Source organism: Eurypyga helias, unplaced genomic scaffold (assembly GCF_000690775.1).
Source record: "Eurypyga helias isolate BGI_N326 unplaced genomic scaffold, ASM69077v1 scaffold9208, whole genome shotgun sequence".
NCBI lineage: Eukaryota > Metazoa > Chordata > Aves > Eurypygiformes > Eurypygidae > Eurypyga > Eurypyga helias.
Genome location: NW_010267533.1, coordinates 134,670 through 158,673, shown reverse-complemented (window position 1 = coordinate 158,673; position 24,004 = coordinate 134,670). Strand labels below are relative to the sequence as shown.

The 24,004-nt window shown below is 43.8% G+C and overlaps 1 protein-coding gene across 1 annotated transcript in view; it reads right to left on the bottom strand.

Moving 5' to 3' along the window:
* ADAMTS17 (ADAM metallopeptidase with thrombospondin type 1 motif, 17) overlaps positions 1-24,004 on the bottom strand; it is a 175,757-nt gene that overhangs the window by 26,140 nt on the left and 125,613 nt on the right. Inside the window, exons 15-18 of the mRNA XM_010157450.1 lie at positions 22,424-22,504; positions 16,473-16,634; positions 12,254-12,409; positions 10,386-10,521 (exon numbers count right to left, since the gene is read on the bottom strand). Coding sequence (XP_010155752.1) covers positions 10,386-10,521; positions 12,254-12,409; positions 16,473-16,634; positions 22,424-22,504 — 535 coding nt within the window. The remainder of the gene's footprint in view (positions 1-10,385; positions 10,522-12,253; positions 12,410-16,472; positions 16,635-22,423; positions 22,505-24,004) is intronic.

Here is a 24,004-nt window from a genome sequence, read left to right as displayed (position 1 = left end):
GAGTGACTTTGCTTTATGAGCTGGATGTGAGTCACAGGGCCGGGAATGGTTTCTGTACAGGCTCCACCGAACTAATACTCACTTCAGCACTGTACTCTCACTGTGATCTACAGCTACTGGCAAAAGAAAAAGGGAAAGGGGCTGAAAGCAAAGGAGAAAGATAAAAATACATTCTTGGCAGAGGCTGTCTGTGACCCTGCATTTAGGATGGGCAGCACACGGCATGCCAACTATTTCCAAGATGCCTTAAGAGGTGAGGTTGTGACTTTCCCTTCAGGAAGGAGAATTCCTTTTTAATATTTTTTGTTGTTGTTGTTATTGCTTTTGTGGTGGGGAGAAATCACCTGATTTCTACCCTGTCCAGTGGTCTCTAGTTAGTGCTGCTCTAGCACAGATATGACAGAGCATAACCGGAAAACTGGCACAGAAAAAACCATCATGAAAAGAATGATAGCACAGGGCATGAGCCAAAACCCAGGGAATCAATATGAAGCTGTGGTGAAAACACAATCTCCAGCTTTTTTTGTCAGTGGGGCATCTGCATGGCCAGCTTCAGCTACCGATCCACTGCATCCCTTCCTGATCCGAGACAAAGGTTCCAAATAAAATGGGGCTATACTGTAAGGGATCTCTGAAACCTCACAGCCCACTCCATCCTGGTTTTAACAACTGCTGCAGACATAGAGTCAAAATACTTAGAAATTAAAGGCTATTTTAAAGTGATGGTTTCAGTTTCATATCCGAGAGAGAAGCGACAGATTAAATGTGTGAATCATAATAACTAAAGCAGGCTATTTTCAAAGGCATCAAGGGCACGATCACTTTGACCGCAAAACTTTATCCTCTCGCTGAAATCTCTGCTTGGTTCAATGGCTTGAAAAATGATCTGGCAAGCAAGTAAATGCGAGTCCTGCGTGCAGTACTGGCAGTGCCCTGATCTTCCCTCGCAGTTCTCCCCAAGCCCCCTTCACAGGCTGCTGCAAATATTATTTTACCGCCTGTAAGAGACAGAACCACTGCAGCTATATTTCAACTTCATTCCCAACAGAAGTGGGAAGACAAGGGGTTTATGGATAAAGTGATTAAAAATGAAAATTCTTGCCGGTTTCCTATTTGGTAAGGAATGTGCAGCACAGTATCAGCATAATTACTATCTGCACACAGGGAAGGGTAAATGTACAAGTAGTATCACATTATGATTACTATTAAATTACACTACAGACAGATTTTCCTCTCTACACTGTCATTACACCTTTTGAACACACCTGGATGTGCTCAAGAACGAGACTTACTTTTTCATTTTATTTAAAGTGGCAAGCATTTTTTTATGACAATGTAAAAATTAATTCCAGTGTCCTAACTCAAAACACCAAGCTAATTCTGTATTATTAAGTAAGCCAATTAACTGTTGTAGACTAAGCCCTGTGCGTAACATATAGAGCATTTGGCTTACAGATATGTTTTAAGCCTGTAAACTGATTTTAGGAATTGCTTGACATCACAGTTCTTTTCAATTTGGTCTTCCCCTCCCGGGCTATAACCTATCTTCTGTTGGACCATGTGAGTGCTCTAGTTGGAGTCCCTGGAGAGCCTCTCATTTTTCCAACAAGCACTGATTTATGTGATAAACACTCATCTTTCTCACAACCACAGAGATGGCTTTAGCCATGGTATTATTTTTTGTAATCTTACCTCTCTAGAAGATTCAAGGGCTAGATGATCCCTGCTGGTGGTTAGATTTAGGAAGAAAGTGATGAGCTTTTAAGCACGGATTTTTTTAACCCAGTCAGTGTCTTTCTAGCTGAAAAATGCCCAGAAGGGTGTGTTTTTCTATAGCTTCAAAAACCTGGGATGGGCAGCACATGCAATCTGAGAGGACTGTTTTAAATCTTTGTGTTCTGAGTCTTCCTCAACCTCTGACCTCTCAGCATCTCTGCTAAGGAATTGGGAGTTCTTCTTCTAATCTGCTTTGGCACACTCATCTGGCAGGCCCCTGGAGCAAACTTGAAATATCTTTTGGAGGTTCAGTTCATCATTTAATTTTTCTATGGTCTGGATTAGTCATTAACCTTGAATTATCCGCTCTACCTACTTGCCTAAGACTCCCACATTTTCTAGGAAGAAACCCGTCTGCAGCACTACGCACATAAACCCAGGGGAGATGAATGCCTGCAAATGAAGACCTGAGCTCAGGATCTGGGCAAAAACGCTATGAAGATAAAATGGGTCAAGGCTGAAGGATGGGGTGGAGGAGTGCAATCAAAAGACATGAGGTCACTTTTCAGAGATTTGTAGCCTTTATAACATAAAGCCATTACATGTTCCAGGGTAATACTGCAGCCCATTAGATTTCACCTGGTTATTTCTGTCTTGAGCCCTGCAGAAGGCTGGTGCCTGCAGGTTGGTCCTGTCCCACTAACTAAACACCCATGATGTATTTGCACATGCACTCGCTATCTACAGGGATTATGCTGCTTTGTTCCCTCCCCAGGTGTACAGTGGAATGAATTATTCTGTTTTCACCATAAGAGCTTGGATGTGACCAAAGACACATTTCAAGATCACAGATCTTTCTGGGTTTTCTTTTGGAACTAACTCTTCACTACAACTAGTTAAGAGCCTGCGCTACTGCTGAATAAAGTTCAGGGGAAATTTGCTACTACAAGACACAGCTAGTCTGAAAATGCACTTGCTGCAAACTAATCCAAAGCAGTGTAATCCGAGGGGTCTATTTCTAACAGATTTCACTATGTACCTTTTAGTTTAACACACATTGTTGCGCTCCTGTACAGGTGAGGATGACGCCATGTCTAGTTAGCAATGGTTGTCTTTAGCGTCTTTAGCACCAGTTTGTGATGCAAAATCGTGTCAAAGGTGCTCTTAGTTTTCTAAGGTCCCTGGGTGAAAATGTGGCTCTACTGATGGTAGGCAAAACCCTGCCCAACTCGCGGCAGAGCCAGGATTTCACTGGGTAATTTTAGCAAAGAGAGTTGGAAAAGATTTCTGAGAGTCAGTCACATGGAATTGACAGCCAGATATTTTTTGCTTAGAGCTATCAAACTTCATCAAAGATCAGGCTTGAATACACAGAAGCAAGAAAACACTGTTTACAAACTGACTCATGATTTCCACGAAATAGACGGACTCTGCTCTTGGATCTTTCTCTCCCCACACTCTTCTGAAACTCACCACCGTATCCCTGCTAGACTCAGGTCAAAATAATCAGGTGAATCTTGACTTTTGGGAACAGGTTGTGCCACACCCAGTCACTGGAAGTTTTTTCTTTTTTTGGAAAAAAGTACAAGGAATCTAGTAGAATAATACAGCTGCTGATGTTGAAAGTAGGACTCCAAGACTAACATTCCTGTCTGATTGCCTTTATAAACAGTGCTCAGTAATTTTCCAGTACAGTAGTCATTCTGGTGACAGACTTGCCAACTTTCACTCACACAGGTTTCTTTTTTTCTTTCGTCATTATCATTTTGACAGCTTTAATATTTTATATTTCCCACGAATTATAAGATCAGGCATACGACAGTGTTTTAAAATTTACATGCACCTCGGGAAATTTTTTTTTTCAGTGGAAGACATTGTATTCTCCCTCCTGCCTCCCCCAAATCAAGCAGTTTCTGAGGACTCCGTGTGGCACTGGTGTGAGTAGGCGTCCTTGCTAGCAGCTGCCTCACTACACTAAAGCACAGAATATCAGCACTCTCAGAGCCTCTTTGCAGCGAGTTGCCCCTACCCTGATCCACGGCTGGTGTATCTTTGATGGGACAACTAATGTCCAGCTCCACTCCCTCCCTTTCAAGGAAGGCAGTGCCTTCTCCTCAGCTCACACCACGGGATGCAAACAGTGTGAAGAGCATTGCAGCAGGCAGCTGTAGGAGTGAATTTTGCAATTAAATATTTTGCTAGCTTGTCCTGCTAATCCTTCTTTGTGGGTATAGACTGCACTTGGCCTGATGAGTCTCAAACCAAAGAAGCACAGATCATTTAACATTATAAAACAAGGAAATGTTCAACCATAAGGTTGTTGAGTTAAACATTATAATGGGAAAAACTGTGATGTAAGCCAGCCTGGGGGTTTACACCGAAGCTAAGAAATCTGTCTCATGACTCCATGTGAAAACTAATGCCAAATTAGCTTCTGCTCTAGCAAGTCATCTTGAATTATTTGATGTAAATGCATTTAGCAGTAGCCAATAAGCCCTCCTTATTCGACTCTGTCTGTTCCCAAGCCGCCTCTTACTTCTCTTCCAGACTTGCTTCACTGAACTGTGTTGCTCGATTTGCTTGAAAATATTTTTTTGCCTTTCAGAAGCTAACTAACTACTGATTGACTGTTGCTGCATTTGATGAACTGCCTACAACGCAGAATGCATGTGATTTTGTCTCCTTCGAGGGGATGGCAACAACCAGACGTGCCCACAACGACATCAGCTGCCCACTCACATAGGTGTCCAGAAGAAAAGGTTGCAGGCTTTCTGGTCTACAGCATTTGCCTTCTACCCCTGCAAGACGTGCCGGAGAGCTGCCGCAGCTGCCCAGGCCAGCAGCCCAGGCTGGCTTCCCCGGAGAGCTGCCGGCAGAGCGCAGCATCACCCGTTCACTCCGCCCGCAGCCGCCGTGTCCAGCACGGTCCTGGCAAATGCATTAAGCTCAAACTGATTCTAGAGATCCCAACTCCAGTTTTGGGAAGTACTTCAAAATGAGCTCTTACGTGGTGCCTCCTTGGATCAGAGGGTGCTAACATTACTATTTATGCCAGATTTCCAGGCTAAAATGATTTGAAACCCTCCCCATGGCTGTTCCTTGTTTTCTTTTTTTTTTTTCCATGTAACCAAATTCAAAACACACAAAAAGAGATGTTTCTTAGCACAAGGCACAGATAAGGTTTTGAACTCGTTGCCATTGGACCTTATGGATGGCAAACATTTGTACAGATTCCAAAAGAGTCTGCCTGCATTAATGAAAGAACATAACCATTTGGAAGCATTAAATATCTAGCTCAGTCCCTTCAGTTAACAGACACTCGCAGTATGTCTCTCCGGTTTAGTGTAATTTCCACACAGCCCTGCAAGTAATTTGCTAACATTCTCAAGGAATTTTCCATCACACTGCTCCCCCCCCAAATCTACTATTTGCACGACTTTCACAAAATAAATTCAAAATTGTTCTGCTCCCCATGTAGGTGTGTGAGAAACACAGGTATGTGTGATGAAAACACAAATAAATACGGTGCAAACCGACCAGAATCGGGAAAACTGACTGCTTTATGTAGTCTTGGACTGTTAAACTGCACACCGTCACAGGTATATGGGGGAGTCTAAAGGGAGAGGCGGGCTCTCAGACAGCACGGGGCACAGATGTAAGTACCATGAGCTTAAATCAAAGCAACGGGCACGCTCAACCTCGCACACTGAGGCATGATGCTTTGAGCGGTCACTAGACTTTCGGGCAGGTCTGCAAGGTGCTGAGCCAGCTGGGACCTTGGCTGACTCATAACCAGCTTCACTTTTTTCCCCAGTGGGCACCCCATTTGTGCGTGAGCCCTTGGAGAGCATGGTGTTGGACTTCAGTCCATGGATGGAAAAGTGAAAGGGGAACAGAAGAAAGAAGGAAAGGAGCGACCCATGTAACCACAGACCTGACCTCAGCAGCATGCCAGGTTTTAGAGCAGATTCGGAGTGAATCAATAGTCAAGGACAGAGTGGTAAATGGATGCAACACAGGCTTCCTCTAGGCAAAACTCATTGGCTGTATTTCTTCAATTAAAATAACTGAATTTCAAGACAAAAGAAATGTGGTACATTTAATCTGTTTGGTTCTCAGTAAAGAACTACTTTTGCTGCACTGGAAATGCTTAGGTAAATTGGAGAAATGGTGATATGCTGGGAAACAATGGATATCAGTGCATAAATTGTGGTAGGTGAGAGCTGGCCATAGTGTAGTGCTGTAAAAGAATATCAGGTATGAAAGGAATTTAGATTAGTTACCAGTGGACTTCCTGAAAGATCTGCCTTGCATTTGATCTAATTTAGTATATTCATTAATGATCTTGGCACGAAAAGAAGAAAACTGCTGGAAAATGGGGGAAAATGCTGACAATACAAAGTCTAGAAGCACTGTCAATACAACAGAGGATTAGGATGTCGTACAGGAAGAACCAAATAACCTTGAGTACTGCAGTAACAGAGACAGGATGAAAATTAATAGCATGCAGTGAAAGGCTGTGTGCTTAGGGACTGATAACAACAAGCATTTCTGCGTTAAAGTAGGATTCATATGCTGAAACAAATGAGGAGGAAAACATCTAGAATGGCTGTAAGTCACAAATATGATGCAGCCATGAAAAAAGCAAAGCATGTATGAGGAGGGTTACTGTCAGTGAAGGCCGAAGAGGATGAATGCAACTGTATAAGGGCTAGACTGGACCAAGACTGGGTTTCTCCATATAATTCTGGTCACTGATGCACTCAAATGATGAATTTAAGTAACATAAATTACAGCAATAATCTACTTCTCTAGTAGAGAAGGCGATCGAGGAAATGGAAGAATTGGTGCACAGTCTCTGATCCAATAAGGAGTTAAAGTAGTGGATTTAGCCCAGCAAAATCAAGGAACAAGGGGTTTGCAGTATCATATGGCACTTAGACCACGGCAAAGAGCTAGGGAGGGAAAATACTGTATAAGCAAAGGAACAGAGCTGATGGAAGAACAAGTGGCTGAAAAATGACAATGAATAATTAAGGCTGGGAATAAAAGACCCTGACCTACATGAACACCAAGGTCACAGAGGAGCCTTCCAGTGAGGGAAGGAGACTGTGGAGCAAAATCAGTTTATGGAAAGGAACCTGTGACATGCTGCTGGTTGTAGCAGAAAACTAGCAGAAAACTAACCCTTGGAATTGGGAGATACTTTCAAGTCCTAAACAGTTAAAATAAAGGCTCAGGTGTCCCGTGGTTTTCCGTAGATGAAGTCTGGGATTTCTGGCTTTTATGCTGCTGTTAAGCATCTGTGTAGGAACGCCACATATTCAGCAGGTTCCTGAAAGAACTCAACCTCTATTAATATCTACTACAGCAAAGAGGAGGAAAATTAACAGTGTTTGCATACAGGTCATTACAAGCCTAACAGTTGGGAATTTTCATGTGCTTTTCGTTCTTTTCCTGCATTAGAGGGGAGCAGTTTCATATTCATAGACCCAACCATGCATGTTGAAGTGTGTGGCCACTGGCCGACCTATGTTTTCAGTAATAACAGCTGATGTGATCTGTGATTTCTGAGTCTCGTGCCAACTTGAGTGCTGGGTTTGCCTATATATTTGGGTTGGTGTTCAGTGTGCTGGAAACTACCCATACGCACCGCATGCAAGAATCCAGATTCCATCTGGTTACAGCAGGGTTTTGTGAAAAATATCTAAAGAGCTAGGCAAAGGATTAGAATAAAGAGGTGCTAATAGGGTGCAGTTGGGACAGGAAAGGAAGCTGTAAAGAATTTAATGGAAAAAGAGGGTCAAGGAACATAAAAAATAAAATAGGAAGAAAAAGAGGCATTTTTTTTAAAAGGTGAAAGAGTAACAATAATAAAGAATGAAAGATTCTTTGATTTTTGCCGGTTTCAACAAAACCCTTAAGAAAATTCTCTTCTCTGACGTTTAAAGCATGTCAGTGTATCCAATACTTTTTTCAATCCTGCTTTGTTTTTTCAGATGCTGGGTTGCAGTTGCAGAGCTCTAATCTTCTCCTTGGCCTCACAAAACTACTGTCCCCTGCCCCACACTATTTGGCTCTCCCAAGAGGTGGCTGAAGTTCAGAGGGAGATATAATTTGCAAAGCACTTTAGGATCGTGCTGGAAGACAGACGCTGTTATGAATATCGTACCCTTTTTTTTTCCTCCAGGTTACTTTATATATATAAAGTGGGTTATTATTTTTTATTTTTATTGCAGTCTCAACAGCAATAGCTGCCTCCTCTTCCCCCACTTATACAACATGATCTCACCCCATCCTGAAGAGTTTGCAATCCAGATTATACAGGGATTGAGAGAGGAAGCAGCGGGACAGCGTAGGACACTGAATTAAAGTCACACAGCACATCCAAAAGAGAAACAGAGACTGAGTGTCCTATGTCCCAGTCCTGTGTTGGCCATAATCCCCTTCCCTAGGGATAAACTCTCCGTAAGGCAATTCTTTTAAATTTTGAGTAAAGGTGTAAATGTGGATCAAAATCCACAAAACAGCAGGTTTACTATAGAAATGAAAGCACTGTTGCTTCTTCCACACTCAGGTAAAGGGTTAGGTCTGAGTGGAAATGGGAAAGGACCTTATTGTAACAAGATGCTACAATATTTTTACTTGAAACCTTAAAACAAATTCAGGGCTCAAAAAAAAGCATTGACATGGTGAAAGAGAATGGTTTCTTTAAGATGTTCTTGGTCAGAGAATATGCTAAGCACGCATTTCTAATATCTGGGTGGGCAAACGCAAATGGAAATTTAAATTCTACAGAGGCACAGAGAATGTGCTTCTGAAAATGTTTCCAGTCAAAAGCATGTTAAGTGTGAAAGTGTGGTCTACACGGAGGGAGTGAGAGAGTGTGGTCTATCAGATCATCAGCAAGGATTCTGTGGCCTTTCCGGGTACTAAGCACACTTGGTGTTTGCTGTCATTGCTCCGATAAAAACCGCACCAGTGAGAGTGTTGCTGTGCCAGTGCTAGTCGCTCCTGGGGAAAACGGTGCTAAACTGTGGCTACAAATTGCCTGATAGCTCCATACAGAAGGAGAGAGGCCTTGGAATAACATGAGGGGCTGGACCTGAATCCACAAAAGTGCACAATCTGGATATAAGAACAGAGTATTCTTTCCTCAGGAGGTTTTGTGTGGTTTAACCTAACCCTTCCAGACCCTAAAGTCTGCCAGGGCAGAAACACGAGCAGATGCTCCTTGTTTCTGTCTTTCTGAGAGAGTGACATGACAGAAATCACTGAATTTAGGAAAATTCCTCATGGAAACTACAGTCATTCCCTGGAAGTCACTGAGAGTTTGGCTCTCCTTACACACCTAGGAGCACGTGGGGCATCTGGTTACACCTTTCTCTTTACACACCTAGGAGCACGTGGGGCAGGCATCTGGTTACACCTTTCTCCACCACTGACAGCAGTATGGACACAATATTGTAGAGCAGCAGTAGCAGGCAGTGCAGACAGAAAACAAAACCTCAGAAGAGCCTAGCCTTGTCAATGGATTGCCTGACCTGGATTTCCCTGCATCAGGGTACTTTAATTGGAGTGCAGGTCTAATTAGAAGGAAGTGTGTTGTTTCTCATTTTCCCTATTGTTTCTGCCAGCAGGATTAGCTTTGTAAGTATGTTTCCCTGGCTTGTCTGATTATGCAAGATGCAACAGCTAGCAGGCTGTTTTGCTTTTTTAGATATTGTTGAGCTTTATCCTAAACTGATTTTATGCCCTAACTACTATGAAAAGTGGAGTGTCTACATTACTCCACAGTGCTAAACATTACTGCAGAGCGAGAGTGAACTTCTTCATTAGCAAACAAACAAAACAAATTAATTTGCCTTCCTGTGTTTTGTCATTTTGGCCAGAAACAGGTTTTTTTTCTTATACAATGCAGATCAGAATTAATTCAGCTCAAAGTGGTTGCCAGATTAAAAAGAGAACTTTTAATTATTTTTAGGACTTATTACTCTTACATCTCTAATGACTCCTACTGATGCAGAAAAGCACCCTTACTGAGGAAGGCATCTAAAATGCATTCCATCATAATTTCTTGACTTCAGCAAGATTCAGGTGTGTTTCCAAAACCACGCAGGTGTTGCTAGACACTCTAAAAACTTCACATGAAGAAGAGACACTTCTTCTCTACAGATTTCCATTCTGTACTACACTAACACAGATCAGGCATGCCACACAGGTCACTGTAGTGGTTTAAAGGCTGTGGGGTGTTGGTGAGTTTATTTTAGGCACTGTGTGATAACTAATCAGATGCTACTCTGTGCTGATTCAGAAACAACAACAAAAGGTTAGCTATGCAATCACTGAGCTCCTGTCTAGCTTTCTACTGCAAGTTGCTCTGTCACCCAGAAGGCAGCCAGGGGAAAAAACCCAACCCATCCCCAAACGATGCGTGCAGGCAGCTTGCATGGAACTTGCCTTACTGGCCACAAATTAAATGGACTCTGAGGTAATGAAAATCTGACCTGCTCAACACAAGGAAATGAGTATTACAGCCGGCTACTACGGCTAACAATGTCTTCCAATACTTCTAGACATTTTCACAATGTTCACCAGATGGAGGCTTCGGAAATGGGTGATTTGTGAAGGAAAAGGATACTGGGGTTTATTATTTTGTAAGTCCTTACCGTGACTGGCAGGGGTGTGTGTTACATTTCCTGACCTGGGGCTCGGGGCGATTCACTCGTTGGCAGTCACTGTCATTCACCAGTGTCATGGTCTTGTTAATAATTCGAGTACAGGACACAATGGTTTTCCGTTCGCCTACAAGTCAAATAAAAAACAACTCTGAAAAAGGAAAGCCAGTGGCTAAGAACAAAACCATGTCAATTGGTTAACTAAATCACCAAAGCTAGGAGCTCTCTACTGTCTCTACGAGAAGAAATCCACACAGACCTACCACTTCTGCAAGCAATCTTATTTCCCACTTCTGCCTTACCTTTGTACTGTTCTGGGTTTTTGGTTTTTTTTCAGAAAAGCTACAAATCTTTCCCTGATAATTGGCTGCTTCACAGGAACAACATGTTGGGCTTTCTCCTTCTAGTGTTTAATGTGAAAATGATCTTGAAAACAATTTGCTTTCATTTCTGGTTCCTCCTCCACATGTAGCTGGGCCCTGTAATCATCTAGGACAGATGCTCCATCTGTGTAAGCTGAGGCCACAAAACCATTCACCCTTCGGTGACTGATAATGACAGACCAGCTGCCTCTTGCTGCCCCCTATTCAGAGTCAGGTTGAAAAGGAGTGACCAGGGTTTAAGAGAGAACCATCCCTGCACCACGAGACTTTGCCTTACTACTAGTTATTTTGGTTTCTCAGATCCTCTTCTCAACCCTGACTCTGCAAATTGAGTTTTCAATCAAATTGAGTTTTCATGAACGACAGCAGATAATAAAAAATAATTCAAATTCTGTGAATAGAAAATTTGTAAAAGCCTGTATGGGAGGGAAAAGGCCCTTCCCAGCTCAGATAAGCAGTAAAAGCATTTGACAAACCAAAATATTGCCATCCAAGCTACTACTGCTGGGAGCCATGTTGCCAGGTACTGATTTGATCCAAGTATGTGGCAGCCTGGCAACACAAATCAGAAGAGCCACAAACAAATTTCTTACTCGTTCAGGTGAGGGTTTAATGGGGCTAAGAAATTACTGGTTTAAAACATGAGGAAAAGTAAGTGTCCATTTTAAAATGGATTGTATTTACAGAAGAAAATGAATCCTTGATTTCAGTACACTGAAAGGGCAGTGAGCCTTCAAACGTGAAGATGAGCACTCTTCCTTTGTGTCATCTGATATGATACATAATTGGGTCTACTGGTGAAGAAAGACTGGCCAGAATGCATGGAAACGATCCATTTTCCTCAGGGAAAAACCTACTTCTTCCAACACTGAAAATTCAATGGATAGTGGCTGACAAACCCGTCTCTGGTTTCACAGGCATCAATTCCCCTTAGGCTTTCAGCAAATCTGTCTCAGCACATCCTAGGGATCATCTGAAGCGTGATTTGCAATGTGCTCATGTACTCCCAGAAAGTCCACCCCCCACTAAGGGCGCCTGATGCAACCTCCAGGAGTTGTCACAGCAGCACTGCCCCGTTTCATCCCTGGGGAAGGAAGTGTCTTTCAGGGAACATGCCTGAACACCTGTGAAAACTCTGCTCCAAGAATGTGACGGAGGCTTGAGATATGGGGCTTCACACAGCGCCCTGAGCCATCCGCGGAGCACTAATCCAGGTGCAGCTCCAGCCTACGGGAATGAGCCGACAAAGCAGCGTCCTTGCCAAAACGCTGGGTGAAAATGAACTGCGGGGATGTGGATGATAGCTGGGAGAGCTGGTGAGAATGAGCTCTCCTTTGAGTTCGTTATGGCAACATCCATTCCCAGGGCCAGTTTCCTTCATGCTCTGGCAGTACCGCCTTCTGCAGGCACCTCTCTAAGGGCTGGTGTCTGCAAACACCACGCAGCAAGTCCCACCAAGCTCCCAAACAGCCTTACCTCCTCCACACTGCACACTGCACCCTTCCCATCCGCTGTGCGTCCAGATGTACAAGGAATCCTGCTGTTTTTCTGGCTCGCTTCTGTTTTCAGCAGTATAGTTTACAGGAATGGTGTATTCATAATGAATTCCATATTTTTTTTTCAGGAAAAGAAAGGCTGTTACAACACACTGTGTACTGGGAAAGCCAACAGACCGCAGAGACAGTAGTGCTGGAAATGCTGCCTCAGGCCAATATTTCCAAAATGTAAGTACCTCATGAAAGGCAACCTAATCTGTATTTAGAAGCCTGAAATTACAGTGGCATTGGTAAAACAGGGCATCTGCGGGAGCAATAACTGCTCATGGTTTGTGAATATTTAAAAAGGTCATGGAGATGTCTAAACCTGGAATTCTGTCCGTAACTTTGTTTAAGCCTCGATGGCATTGGCAGGCCACTGGCTCTCTAAAGAGAAATAGTAAGACAACAGGAAGCATTAAGCCAGGAGTTTTCATACAACAACTATCTTAATGAGCATTTAGGGTCACTCATCATACTTGTCCCACCCTTGTTTTCTAGAAAGCAAGTTGTCTGCAAGACTCATGAGGAGACTCAGGTTGGGGACTTCTGTAAAGAACAAGGAAGTTCTGGGTTAACATTGTACTTTTTATGGACCGCGGTGCTGGGTAGCTGCTCTACGCTACGCTGCTCGGGCAGGGCTTTGGGCACGACACCTTCCAGAGTGTGGAACAACTAAAGTCACATGCTTCCTGGGAGATGTGGCACGTGAGGGTTCTGCTGACAAGTTGTAGGAGCAGGATTTTATTGTCTCAGAAACCTGTGGATGACAAGGAACAGCTGTATCACACAGCTGCTGGCAACACAGATACCTTCATACCCTGCATACTGCTAGAGGAAGGTGAAACCTGCTTCCAACAGCAGGCTGATTATTTCCCATGGAGTCACACATGATGTATCTAGTGTTATTACTCCAAAATTCACTGACTTAACAAAGACACAGGAATAGAGAAAAATGCTTATTTTTTCACCACAAGCAGATGACAGTTTTGGTCCTGTTATGATTTACATGTTGGGCTTCAACTGGCTTTCACTTTCACTGGCTTGAGTCAGAAGTGACTAGAAGATACCCAGTGGAGTAGGAGACAGATGGAATCTGAGTTACCACACTATTAACAAATGCCACAGAAGTACTGCTGTAAGGCTGACGGTGGCTTTACACTTACTTATTATCTCAAATCTCAGCAGCATTAGACAGGTGAATTCTGCTGGCTCTTGTCATCTACTGAAATAGGAGCAGCATCTTATCAAATAAGATATTTTAAGTAGGGCTATCCTAAGTGAAACAGGCAGCTGCCCTATTAAAAAAAGCAAATTTGCAAATACTATTTTTTCCCAACAATAACTGTTTCCCATTCAGATTTGCAGAAGTCATGCCTACTTAACCAATAATCTCACTAAAGCTGTCATAAGATCATTTAACTAAAAAAACAACTGCATGTGCTGAAAGAAGGGCCCCAGCTTGCAGCCACTGACATCCTGGAGGTGTGTGCAGTAAACCCTGCGGGGCTATAACTCTGCACCCATGGGTTGCTCTGCACAGTGCATAACATTGGGCAGGACAGCATCTTCCAGAAGATGTGAGGAACAAAGATATGATTTTGCTTCAGCTACAGAGGGAGCCTTACCACCAGAACTGAACACCAAGGCTGAAACTAGCCAGCCATCATTACACTTTTAGAGATGAATGAGGGTTTTTTTTAAACACAATTCAAAATACCAGGCAGGCAGAGTCAGTGAATTCAAGCTCTGCTCTGGCTTTCTTTAAGTGCATGAGATATGAACAGCTTGTTCTACAGAAACTGATCAGTCTTGTCTAAAGCATCTCTATGTGCTGGGAGTGTTTGGTTGTCCTCTGTTGCCAAGAGGAGGTCTAGCACAGGCCTAGTTACACAAACATTAATTTCTCCAAGAAATCTACTTACAGCAATGCACTTGGAGAAGTGCCTCAAGTATTAAAATCCAGCTCCTAAAAAGAAATCCTTATTATCTCAATATGGGTGCAAGACTAGTGAATCTAAAGGCCCATATGAAACCAATTTCATGCAATTTCGTAGCCATATATAATTGGGTGTGTGTGTGTGTGTATAATCGGTTTCAAATGCAGGTCACAATGGACTGACTGAAGCTTCTGGCTCTTTGTCAGTCCAGTGTATTCCACCACTGTTTGAACAACAGTTTTCTATTTAGAGGTAACTGGTAACCATCCTGCCGTTCTTGTGTTGAATGAAAAAAGAATGAAACCCACTACCCCGTATCAAGGAAAAGATTCATATCTGATTTGAAGAAAAGACTTCACGTGTGCTTTGTTTATGACTGGTAGTGATTTTAAGGCACATGTTTTTTTTAATGGTCTGGTAACTTTTACTTTCCTCCTTTTTAATCATTTTTGGGGGGAAGGTGAAGAAGGAACATTTCCTCTGCTTGTATGTGCTGAAAATGCCAGTCTGCCCGTGAAAAGGATACTCATGGAGAACCTCATAATCACTCATTTCCTATGCTAGTTGCTTACTTCTTAATGAAGGGAAAATGAGTATTTCTTTAAAAACAAAGCTCTGCTGCTGCTGCTGAAGTTCGCAAACTCTGGGACCAGATTTTACTGCAGTACACCTCAGTGAAGTAACACCCCGGAAGGTTCCAAGAACTGGCAAAGGAACCCTGCACAGCCTCTTCATAAACTCCTTTTTCTTACATGAGGTTAGGAGGACCATGGCAGCCCAAGATACTTTGTCAGAGTCCTGGTTTCAGGAGGGAAGACTTGCGTTAAGGCCAAAATCAAGCAGAAGCTGATTTCTGTGATGATGAAGACGGCTCCTCTACACATTTCCCTTGTGTGGGCAGATCCTGAATTACCTGGCTGAGTCAGGAAGGTGCCGGTGTGTCCAAACCTGCACGACTGACTATTCCTCTTTGGATCCAGCTTTACACTGCTCTGTATGTGAACCTAGTTAACTCTCTCATCTGCCTGATAAAGCAAAGACAAAACACCTCATGCTCCTACACAGCATATTTTGACACAGGGAAAGTACTGAAAAAGTACAGTATTACTATTTTTCTGTGTGTGTATGTGTGTAAAAAGTTCAAGCAACTTCTGAGCTTTGGAAACTGGGCCATGAAATGTTGCACAATAAACGTCGGCAGGCCAAAAAAATCAGGTGAGGAAAGGAAGAGACTTCTGATTTTTAGCAGTGCTTACAGATGGCCTTCAGTGAAGACACGTGGCAAAAGTCACAAGGAAAAGAAACAGTACTCAGAAAAATGTAATTGGATAAAAAAGTTGCAGGAAACAACACATACATTAAAATACTCTATGTTTGTATGCAAACCTCACTATAGAAACTGTAAAGCTTTCTGTAGACTTTAACTAGTAACAGATATATGAGGCAGGCATCATTACAGCTGTCTTACAGACAGAAACAGTAAGGTTAGCATCAACATCAAGGGACTGGCCAGTGAGTCACCCCATTACCCATTAGTGACAGGACTGGGACTGCAATCCCATTCTTCTCTGCCCTTTTTGACTTCTCACTCATGTTCTCATACAGCAGCCATATGACTTTATAAAGTGACAGGCCCATTTAACAGAAGGATTAGGTTGAGCATTAGGAAAAACTTCCAAGAACAACTTAAAATGCATAAATTAAAAAAAACAGTATAAAGAAAACATGGAACATTTCTGTGTGCAACTACAGAGGGTCAAATTCAAGTGTATCATCTGTACATCCCAAGTCTGCATCTCCTCTGCTAGAGCAACAGTGTGTTTAAATACAGCACATATTATGGCATCAGCTGAGAAGGTATTTCAGCAAAAGCCTTTCACATGTGTGAGCAGGTACGTCCATGAAATAAAGAAGGCTCCTGGAAACATATGCCCTCTGGAATGGACCTGTCACATTGTCTGCGACACATCACAGGAGTATCCTGTACTGGACACGAGCCTGCTGGGACACTGCATGTTCTCCCAGAATGGAGCATCATGTCTTTTTAAACAGGGAGCTGGGTTTCTCCAGCCCTTGCAATGCTGCAAAAGAATGCAGTGGCACTAGAGCATACCTTTAAAAAACTCTGGTGAGGAAGCAAACAATCAAAATTTAACTTTCAGCTAGGATATAAACCCTTTATGTTGCATCACTTAAGAAACACAAACAAAGGATATAAAGTTACCATCAAGTGCAGTGGTATTTTAGTTGGTCCTTTGGCAGAGATTTTCTCCCACAGACCCCTTCGCACGTACCGGACAGTAGTGCCTGCGATCTGAAACTCACCAGGAAGCTCAATTTTCCAGTCGCTGTTAATGGATCTCTTACTGGAATCTTTTAAAGCTGGAATGAATCAAACACCATGGAAAGAAACGTAAGCAAATGTGCAATGACAATATAGATTACTGAGCTTCTGTCTCAGCCCGTGGGCTGGACGCACATGTGTAGGGTCAGATACTGTAGGATCACATCTGTCCTGTCAGGATGTGCCTCTGTGCATCAGTAAGGACAACAAAGCAAGCTCTACTGCAGAAGGAAGCCCTGTAAGATGAATATTGAGAAGAGAAGATACTTGGAGTAACATGTCCTTTTTTCCAGCATCACTGATATCCTAACACTGAAAGACAACTCCAGGCATCAGGACATCACATTACCGTTGACTTGTCAGTGCAAGCTGATTTAGGAATTTACGAGTTTTCTACCTCAGAATGGAAGCACAGTTACTCAGATGCCTGTGTTATGCACTGAGGGAAGAGAAAATTGGCAGACCCTGTTCTAACACAAAGTAAGCCCCGGGCCCCTTTGTGGAGATCCATGCACCATGATCAAATTTGCCCTGACATCAGGCAGACAGAATAGCCCGGGTGTTACTGGGCTTCTTTAGTTCAAGGTTAACTGTGTCTTTTGGCTAAGCCTTCATCAAGCTGTTTTCCTAACTTCCAGCATTTCATGCCTATTTTATTCTCTTCCAGCAAAAAACACAACCTTGGCTTTCACTTGACTGTGTTACATGAAGGTGAGGGGAGCTGATTTAAAGCCTTTTCAAGTCAGTAGGAAAAAGTGCCATTGTCATTTCTCTGGATCAAGTGCCCATAGCCAGCAAACCCTCCTAGGTGTGCCTAGGCTATGTACAACTGCCTAATAGGCGTAGGAGACAAGGAACTGGACTTGTCAACTGCACAACACGGCTGACTTACCGGTTGGGTCAAATTTACTGTGGGAGTGTTTGTAGTGATACTGGGCTATTCTAAACAGCCTTTCCTTTCATTCCAGTTGGCCATGTCCAACACCTTTTATATAGCTATTACGATGAAGGTTCCCTCAAGAAATGAGGGGCCAGCTCACCGCATCCTCAAATGAGGTTTAAGAGGAAGGAAATTCCTGTTAGATTTCTCTTTATGGTTTTTCCTGAAAAACTGTTCTATTTGGCTCAACAAGACATGTGCAGGCTCCACAGATCCCAGAGGATCTGCTGAAGGTAAGAGGAGACACCTGAAGTGATTCCAGCACAGGGCACCTCCCTCACAGCGCTCTATTTTGTTTTCTAAAAATAGAAAACTATATTTAGACTATTCCACAATACAGTGCGCAGACATGTCTGCGGGCACCTGGGAACCTCTACGTTGTTCAAATGGTCTTTAGCATAACTACTGGCCCAGGTTAACCTGAATTCTCCCAAACGACAGCCCCCCCTTACTGGGGACTGAGAGCCCATACACAAGATGCTCCATGACCGCTAGCCTCAGTGCCCAGGAGTATTTCAGGGCATATTCAATTTACCAACTGAGGATCCTTTGTAGTGTCTAAGCACTGGGGAAGTCTGGAGCAGGCGGAGGTCACAATGTCCTCTTTGCCTGTGTGTGCCTTTCTGAGGATCTATCCTGGGTAGTTACTGGAGAAATGTGGAATATGCTTCTGCTCTGCCACAGGCAACCCTCCTGACAGCTCTCACAGTCCCATTAGAGGCTCCAAAATCAGGGTGAAGGGAAACTGCAGGTATGGTTTCCCCAGGAGGAGTGGGATGTATGTGGGGGAATGTTTTTTCTGAGGAAAGTTCTCTCTGGCACATAGACTAGGAGTATGCTGATGTCCTGGTATTTGCATACTACAGCAATGTAACTGTCTTCAGCTCACTTCCCCTGCTCTGTTCCTTGATCTACAAAGTACCTTCTGCAAACTATGGATGGAATTCTGAAGCAGGACTGCTTTCCTCTGCCAAAGCCTCATGGCTTCCAGGCAGATCAAAGCAGCCATCACACTAGCCTTGAGGAGCCGTGAACATGGCTAATCAAAGCTGAGATAAAACTATCTCCATGCAGCACGGCTGACTAGCAAAGGTATCACGGCACATGCTCAGAACAGTGCGTGAGAGCTTGAACGACTGAAGCTATGCTTCGGTTCCAGCTCATCCTCAAAGGAAGATAGCTTGCTCATGAAAAACAAAACGTTTAATCTTTGTGGACCCCTTTTCTGGGAAAGGTCTGATGTTGATTGCTGCAGGCACCTCTCCTTTAGTGACTGAGGAGACAGAGAGTTTCACAACAGCCCTGTTCCCAAAGGTGCTCCTTGAGGAGTGCAGGAATGACACTGAAGACTCAGCAGAGCACTTGGGCCAAGTGTTTGTCTCCATTGCACACAAGTGCCCCAGCAGTAAGGATCGATGCTGCAGCTATAAAACCGTGTCTCTTGGACACAGGGCACTGCTCTTTCTCCAGAGGCTTTTGTCACGCACAACTATTGCAGGCCAGGCTCTGCCTAGCCCCAGAGGTGACAGGGCTAAATTCAGTGGGGTAAGCAGGGCCTTTTGCCCTTACTGAATGCTGTGCTTTTCACCCAAGCACTGCAGAAGCACTCTGCAAGACAGCAAGTTATCTTTACTGTCATTTTAGAGAAGAAACAAAGCATGTGACAAAGAACACTTGCCCAACCTCCCCGAGAGCCCAGTGGCAGAAGCTGAGGAGACCAGGATATACGCAGTCTTCTCTGACAAAAACCTGTCTGACTGGTGGAAAAGCACAAATAGGAAAGCAGTTGTGAGCCCTTTATGCCAGGCAGTTCTCAGTGATTTAAGCTAGCACCACCAGGATTTATTCTGCCTTGGACAGCTGGCTGCAATTCTCCTGGGACCCTACACCTCAAATAGGGTAGCGAAGCACAGCTCTTGCCCTTCTCCCCACTGTGGGTGCATTTAGGCAGTATCAAGAATCCACTGCTACACCTCTAAGCCTTTTCTGGCTCAAAGTTATACAATAGAAGACCAAAAGGAACACAGCAACAAACTTTAACTTCTTTTCTTCTTGTTGGCCAGAAGACAGGAACTGACCAATCTATTTCTAAACCTGGTATCTAGTCAGATCTTTATTTCCAGCTTGCTTCCCAGCCCGTGGACACAAAATGCCAAGGCATTTCCTGTTCAAGGTGGTTTTGAAGCATTACAGCCAGCCAAGGCAGCCAGCGTGGGTTGCCTGTAGGTGGAGGGAATTCTTCAGGCACTGCTCCCAGCACATTGAATAATGACTCCAAATTATGCTAGGCTCATTTCCAAAGTGCTGTACCCGGTTCTGAGTGGAAATAGCACCTGACTGGACTCAACTTTGTCAGTGAAATTGAAAGAGAAAACCCTTCCACACCCAGACCTGGATTTACAATGCATTATGAAGCCCATCAGAGTGATTGGATTTTGTTTTCTTGGTCATCTTTTTGTCTTATTGGAACACTCCTGCTGCTCCTCTTCACCTTAGATTAGCAAGACATTTGGTGTCTTTTCTTTGTGTCCAGCGTTCTTTGAAAGAGAAAACCCTGGAAAGCTTAGAGAGGTTCTCCTGGCTCCTGAACCAAAGAGCTAAAAGCCTCCAGAAGCTTTAAAATAGCCAGATTTTTATCTGTCTTTATGTGACACTGCTCTCAAATATACACAATCCTAATCCTAAAGTCCCGCTCTCAAACATACACAATCCTAATCTTCACCCTCCAGTGGGGAAATACCTGCTTTAGTCAAGGTTATGTGGTCACAATGAAGGGCAGTTGCTAGCTCCATGTCAGACTCTCAATGCCGCCGCTATCTGCCAAAGACCAAGCCCCAGACACATACCCTGTGCAAATGCCACCAAGACAAACAAAAAGGCTGGCTTCCAGAAGGCAGAGTATTTGCAAAACCCAAAGGAAACACTGGCTGTCATTGTTCCACCACTGCTTCGCTATGTCAAGCATCTTACGTGTAGGCGTAATCCTCTCCCAGCAAGCTGCAGCATTAGCGGAAATACTAGCAGTAGTGATACGTGCTTCCTACCAAGAAGTGGCACAAATGCCAATGTTCTTGACCTAAGGGCAGCTGAATGACATGATTTGCCCTTTTTTCCCCTAAATCTGGAATGAAAGACAGAGAACAAAAGCATCTTTCCCAGTGTTAGGGCCAACCTCAAGACAGAAAACCAATGGCACTAGATCTGAAATCCTAAGACGCAATCGCTATGTAAATGTTTTCAGTGGCATCCTATATCCCAGTCCTGGATATTAACATCCTTTGGCTGCGGAGATGGAGGATTATAAGCAAAAGACATAGAAATTAGAGACGAAGGGTCCTAGTCTGAGCTTTACTACTGCCTCCCTGCATAGCTATGAACAAGTTGAACACCTCAGTTTCCTCTTCAGCAAAACAGAGCAACAAGCTTTGTGATTCTTTCAGAGCTCCTCCCACAGGCTCGATACATCTCTGGAAGCAATTCTGTCTTTCAGGGTGCTTTTCTATTCTAAAGCCTTGCAGTGTCTCTGCTCTCAGAAGCTCACTTTGAGGGAATCAGAACATGCACAAGTGAAAACAGTATCTAATACCTCCCAGGCTAAGGGGCAGCTGGAACGTGCATCAGTGCCAACCACCGCAATGAGAATTATCAGCAGGTGGAAGAGCTGAAACACTGATATGGAAGGACAAAAGTCATGTGTTAATGAGCTCATCAACAGCAAGAAAAGCTTAGGTTAGACCTATAAGCTGAAAAAGTTCACTGAACAAAGTGGGAAGCTTGGGATTTTTTCTTATCCTTTTGTTTTCCCACACAGCTTAAAGAACTTAAGACAGAATTCGCTCATTTATGTGTGGCTGTGCAGTTCTGAGTGTTCAAAGGATCTTTCAATGTGCTGGGTGTTCTTTTGGGCCTTGGACAATTTTCCTACAACCCCCGGCTCTGCCACAGGCTTCCTGTGTGAATTCAGGGCAATTCATTGGGCCTTCTGTGATTGTCTCCCTGGAAGCAGGTGGGAGATAAAGCCCTCCACCTACTGCACAGTGATGGCACAAAAAGAAACACCCCTGACATGGAGAGGAGAAGAAGACCAGACTGACAGATGTACTTGTAGCTGACCGGTTGCATCTTACAAATGCCCTTCCAATCTTAAATCTAAGTGATTAGTAACTGGACAACAAATCTGTTTACAGACTCTGCCCTACAACAACCTCACATGCAAACCTGACCCCTCCCCCATGCCTAAAACTTTGTTTCTGACAGGGGAAAGAGGAGGGGAAGCCTGTTCCCCTCAAAAGCAATGCAGAAGTAGAAATGAGAAGAGGATGAAACAAATTATATGGTCAGAGAAAATAGATGCAAGTGGATTAGAGGCAGCAGCTAGCCCATCCCAGAGTTCAGGATCAGGTCTTGGGTACAGCACCAAGTGAAAACCTGCTGCTGCAGGAAACCGTGCAACCTCACGGTCAGGTTGTTGAGGGATCTCAGCTGCCCTGTCCTGCCTTGACTCCAGTCTGAGCTGAGCACCTTCCTATCTGTACCTCTGCCCTTCCTTTCTCTAAATGCACTGTTCTCTTTCCCACTCCCTCCAAAAATACTATAACAACTATGTTCAACCCAGAGCCAAGTTTTGTTCAGGAACTCTTCTACCCATATAAAGTATTCTCTGGTCCTTTCAGGTTGCACAGGGCCTGTACATGTCACGTGCTATCACATCAATCAAACGTCATGAAACCAAGCCATGAAAGCAGGGAGATTGCAACAAGAATGAAATCAACAGTCGCTTCCAGCAACAACAAACCTACCATCTTACAGGTCACTTAGACAAGGGTCATTTTTAACAGAAAACAGAGCTTTTTGAATCAAAACATTTTTTTCTTTTGTCTTTTTTACCCAGAAAACTGTGAGCAGGTTTATCCTCAACCACTCTGATCCGTCGGGCACCTGCAGGGATCACAGCCGCTTCGATGTAACCTATAGCAACAGAAGGGCAGAGGGATGAGAGCATGTCACAGACAGCCAGAGGCATCAATCATTCAGCATCTCACCATGAAAAAATCAACTCCTGCCCAGGTTGGGAATGAGTGGGAAACACTTCAAATGAGATCCCTGTGTTAGCAGCCAAGTTTCACTGCTGTGACATGTATGGTTATGACTAATATTTCAGGCTGAGAAGAGGGAGAGAAATGCACGTGTGCTGCTTAATTGTGACTTAGGGCTTGTGCTCGGGCCTAATTAGATCTGGTCCCTTCGAATCACCCTGGCTCTCCCGTGCCACTGACAGGGATGTGTGAGGACCGTTCAGGAGCAACAGTGCGCATCACAGAACAGACATCTGTGAGCTGAAATGAAGTTTCCAATAGATGCTCCTGCTTTCACCTCCCAAAAAATACCCCGCTTGAGGCTGTGGTCAGTATCAGGAAGGACTCACAAAACATTTTGATGATGCTAAAACCAAACAGCAGGAACTAGTGGGACAACTGGGGGGAAAAAAATGTTTTCACTTACACTTCAGCTTTATACAGAAATTCTGGAGGACAAATTGGTAACTGTCTCCTTGCATCGGGCTGCTAAACAGAACTCCCCTGCTCAGATTTGATGCAACAACAGAGCCGAAAGTTTCTCAGGGACTGACCACCTCTAAACGCTGCCAGCAGATTCACGTGCCCAATTAGAGCATTTGAGGATCTGACACAGTAGGGAAGTTTTTACAGTGCCCCACCTTTTTTATATAGAATTCTCTTATTTTTATCTTTCTCAAACTCTCTTGGCCTCTACATGCTTCCTTCATGATGCAGTTATACCACTTTTCACTAAGAAGAACAGTAAGAATAATTAGGAGCTACAAGGAAATGCAGCCTATTTTCCCCCACCACAGAGCCACGTGGAGTTACGTACTTGTTCCATGGCGTGGAAGTGGTGCCTTCAGACTAAAAAGCTGAGGATCGTTAGGGCCCGGTTCAAAGGTCTGGGAGCCAGGCAGAGTTTTTCCATGGCCTCACTGGACTTTGAATCAGACATCTGTAAATGACACTAATCTCACCATAACCATGATTTGATTCCTTCTAATTGGCCACCCAGTTGACTTTGCAGTGTATAGCTTGGGACCTCTTTTGGGCTATTGCTCTCCCCTTTCTTTTAGATGTTAAGTAGCTTATCCTGTACATTCCTTCATCCTTTTTTCTTTTTTGCTTTTTCTTCTTTAAAGCTTATCCTGTATGTTCCTTCATTCCTTCTATTTTTTTTTTTTGCTGTGTGAAACTGTTGCGTGTCAGCCCTGCCTTTATGGAAATTGGGGCAGTCTCGAGTAGTGGGTTGGAGAAGTGCTGGCGTAAAGAGCAGTGACCCCGCTAGGGTTCAGCAATGTTTGAGGAGCTTTTAGGGACAAGGTCAGCTGAATGGCCACGCTTCTGCGACACTGATATGGGCGGCCTCAAAGGAGGATGCTCCCTCTTTCACTGCTCCGTGTATCTG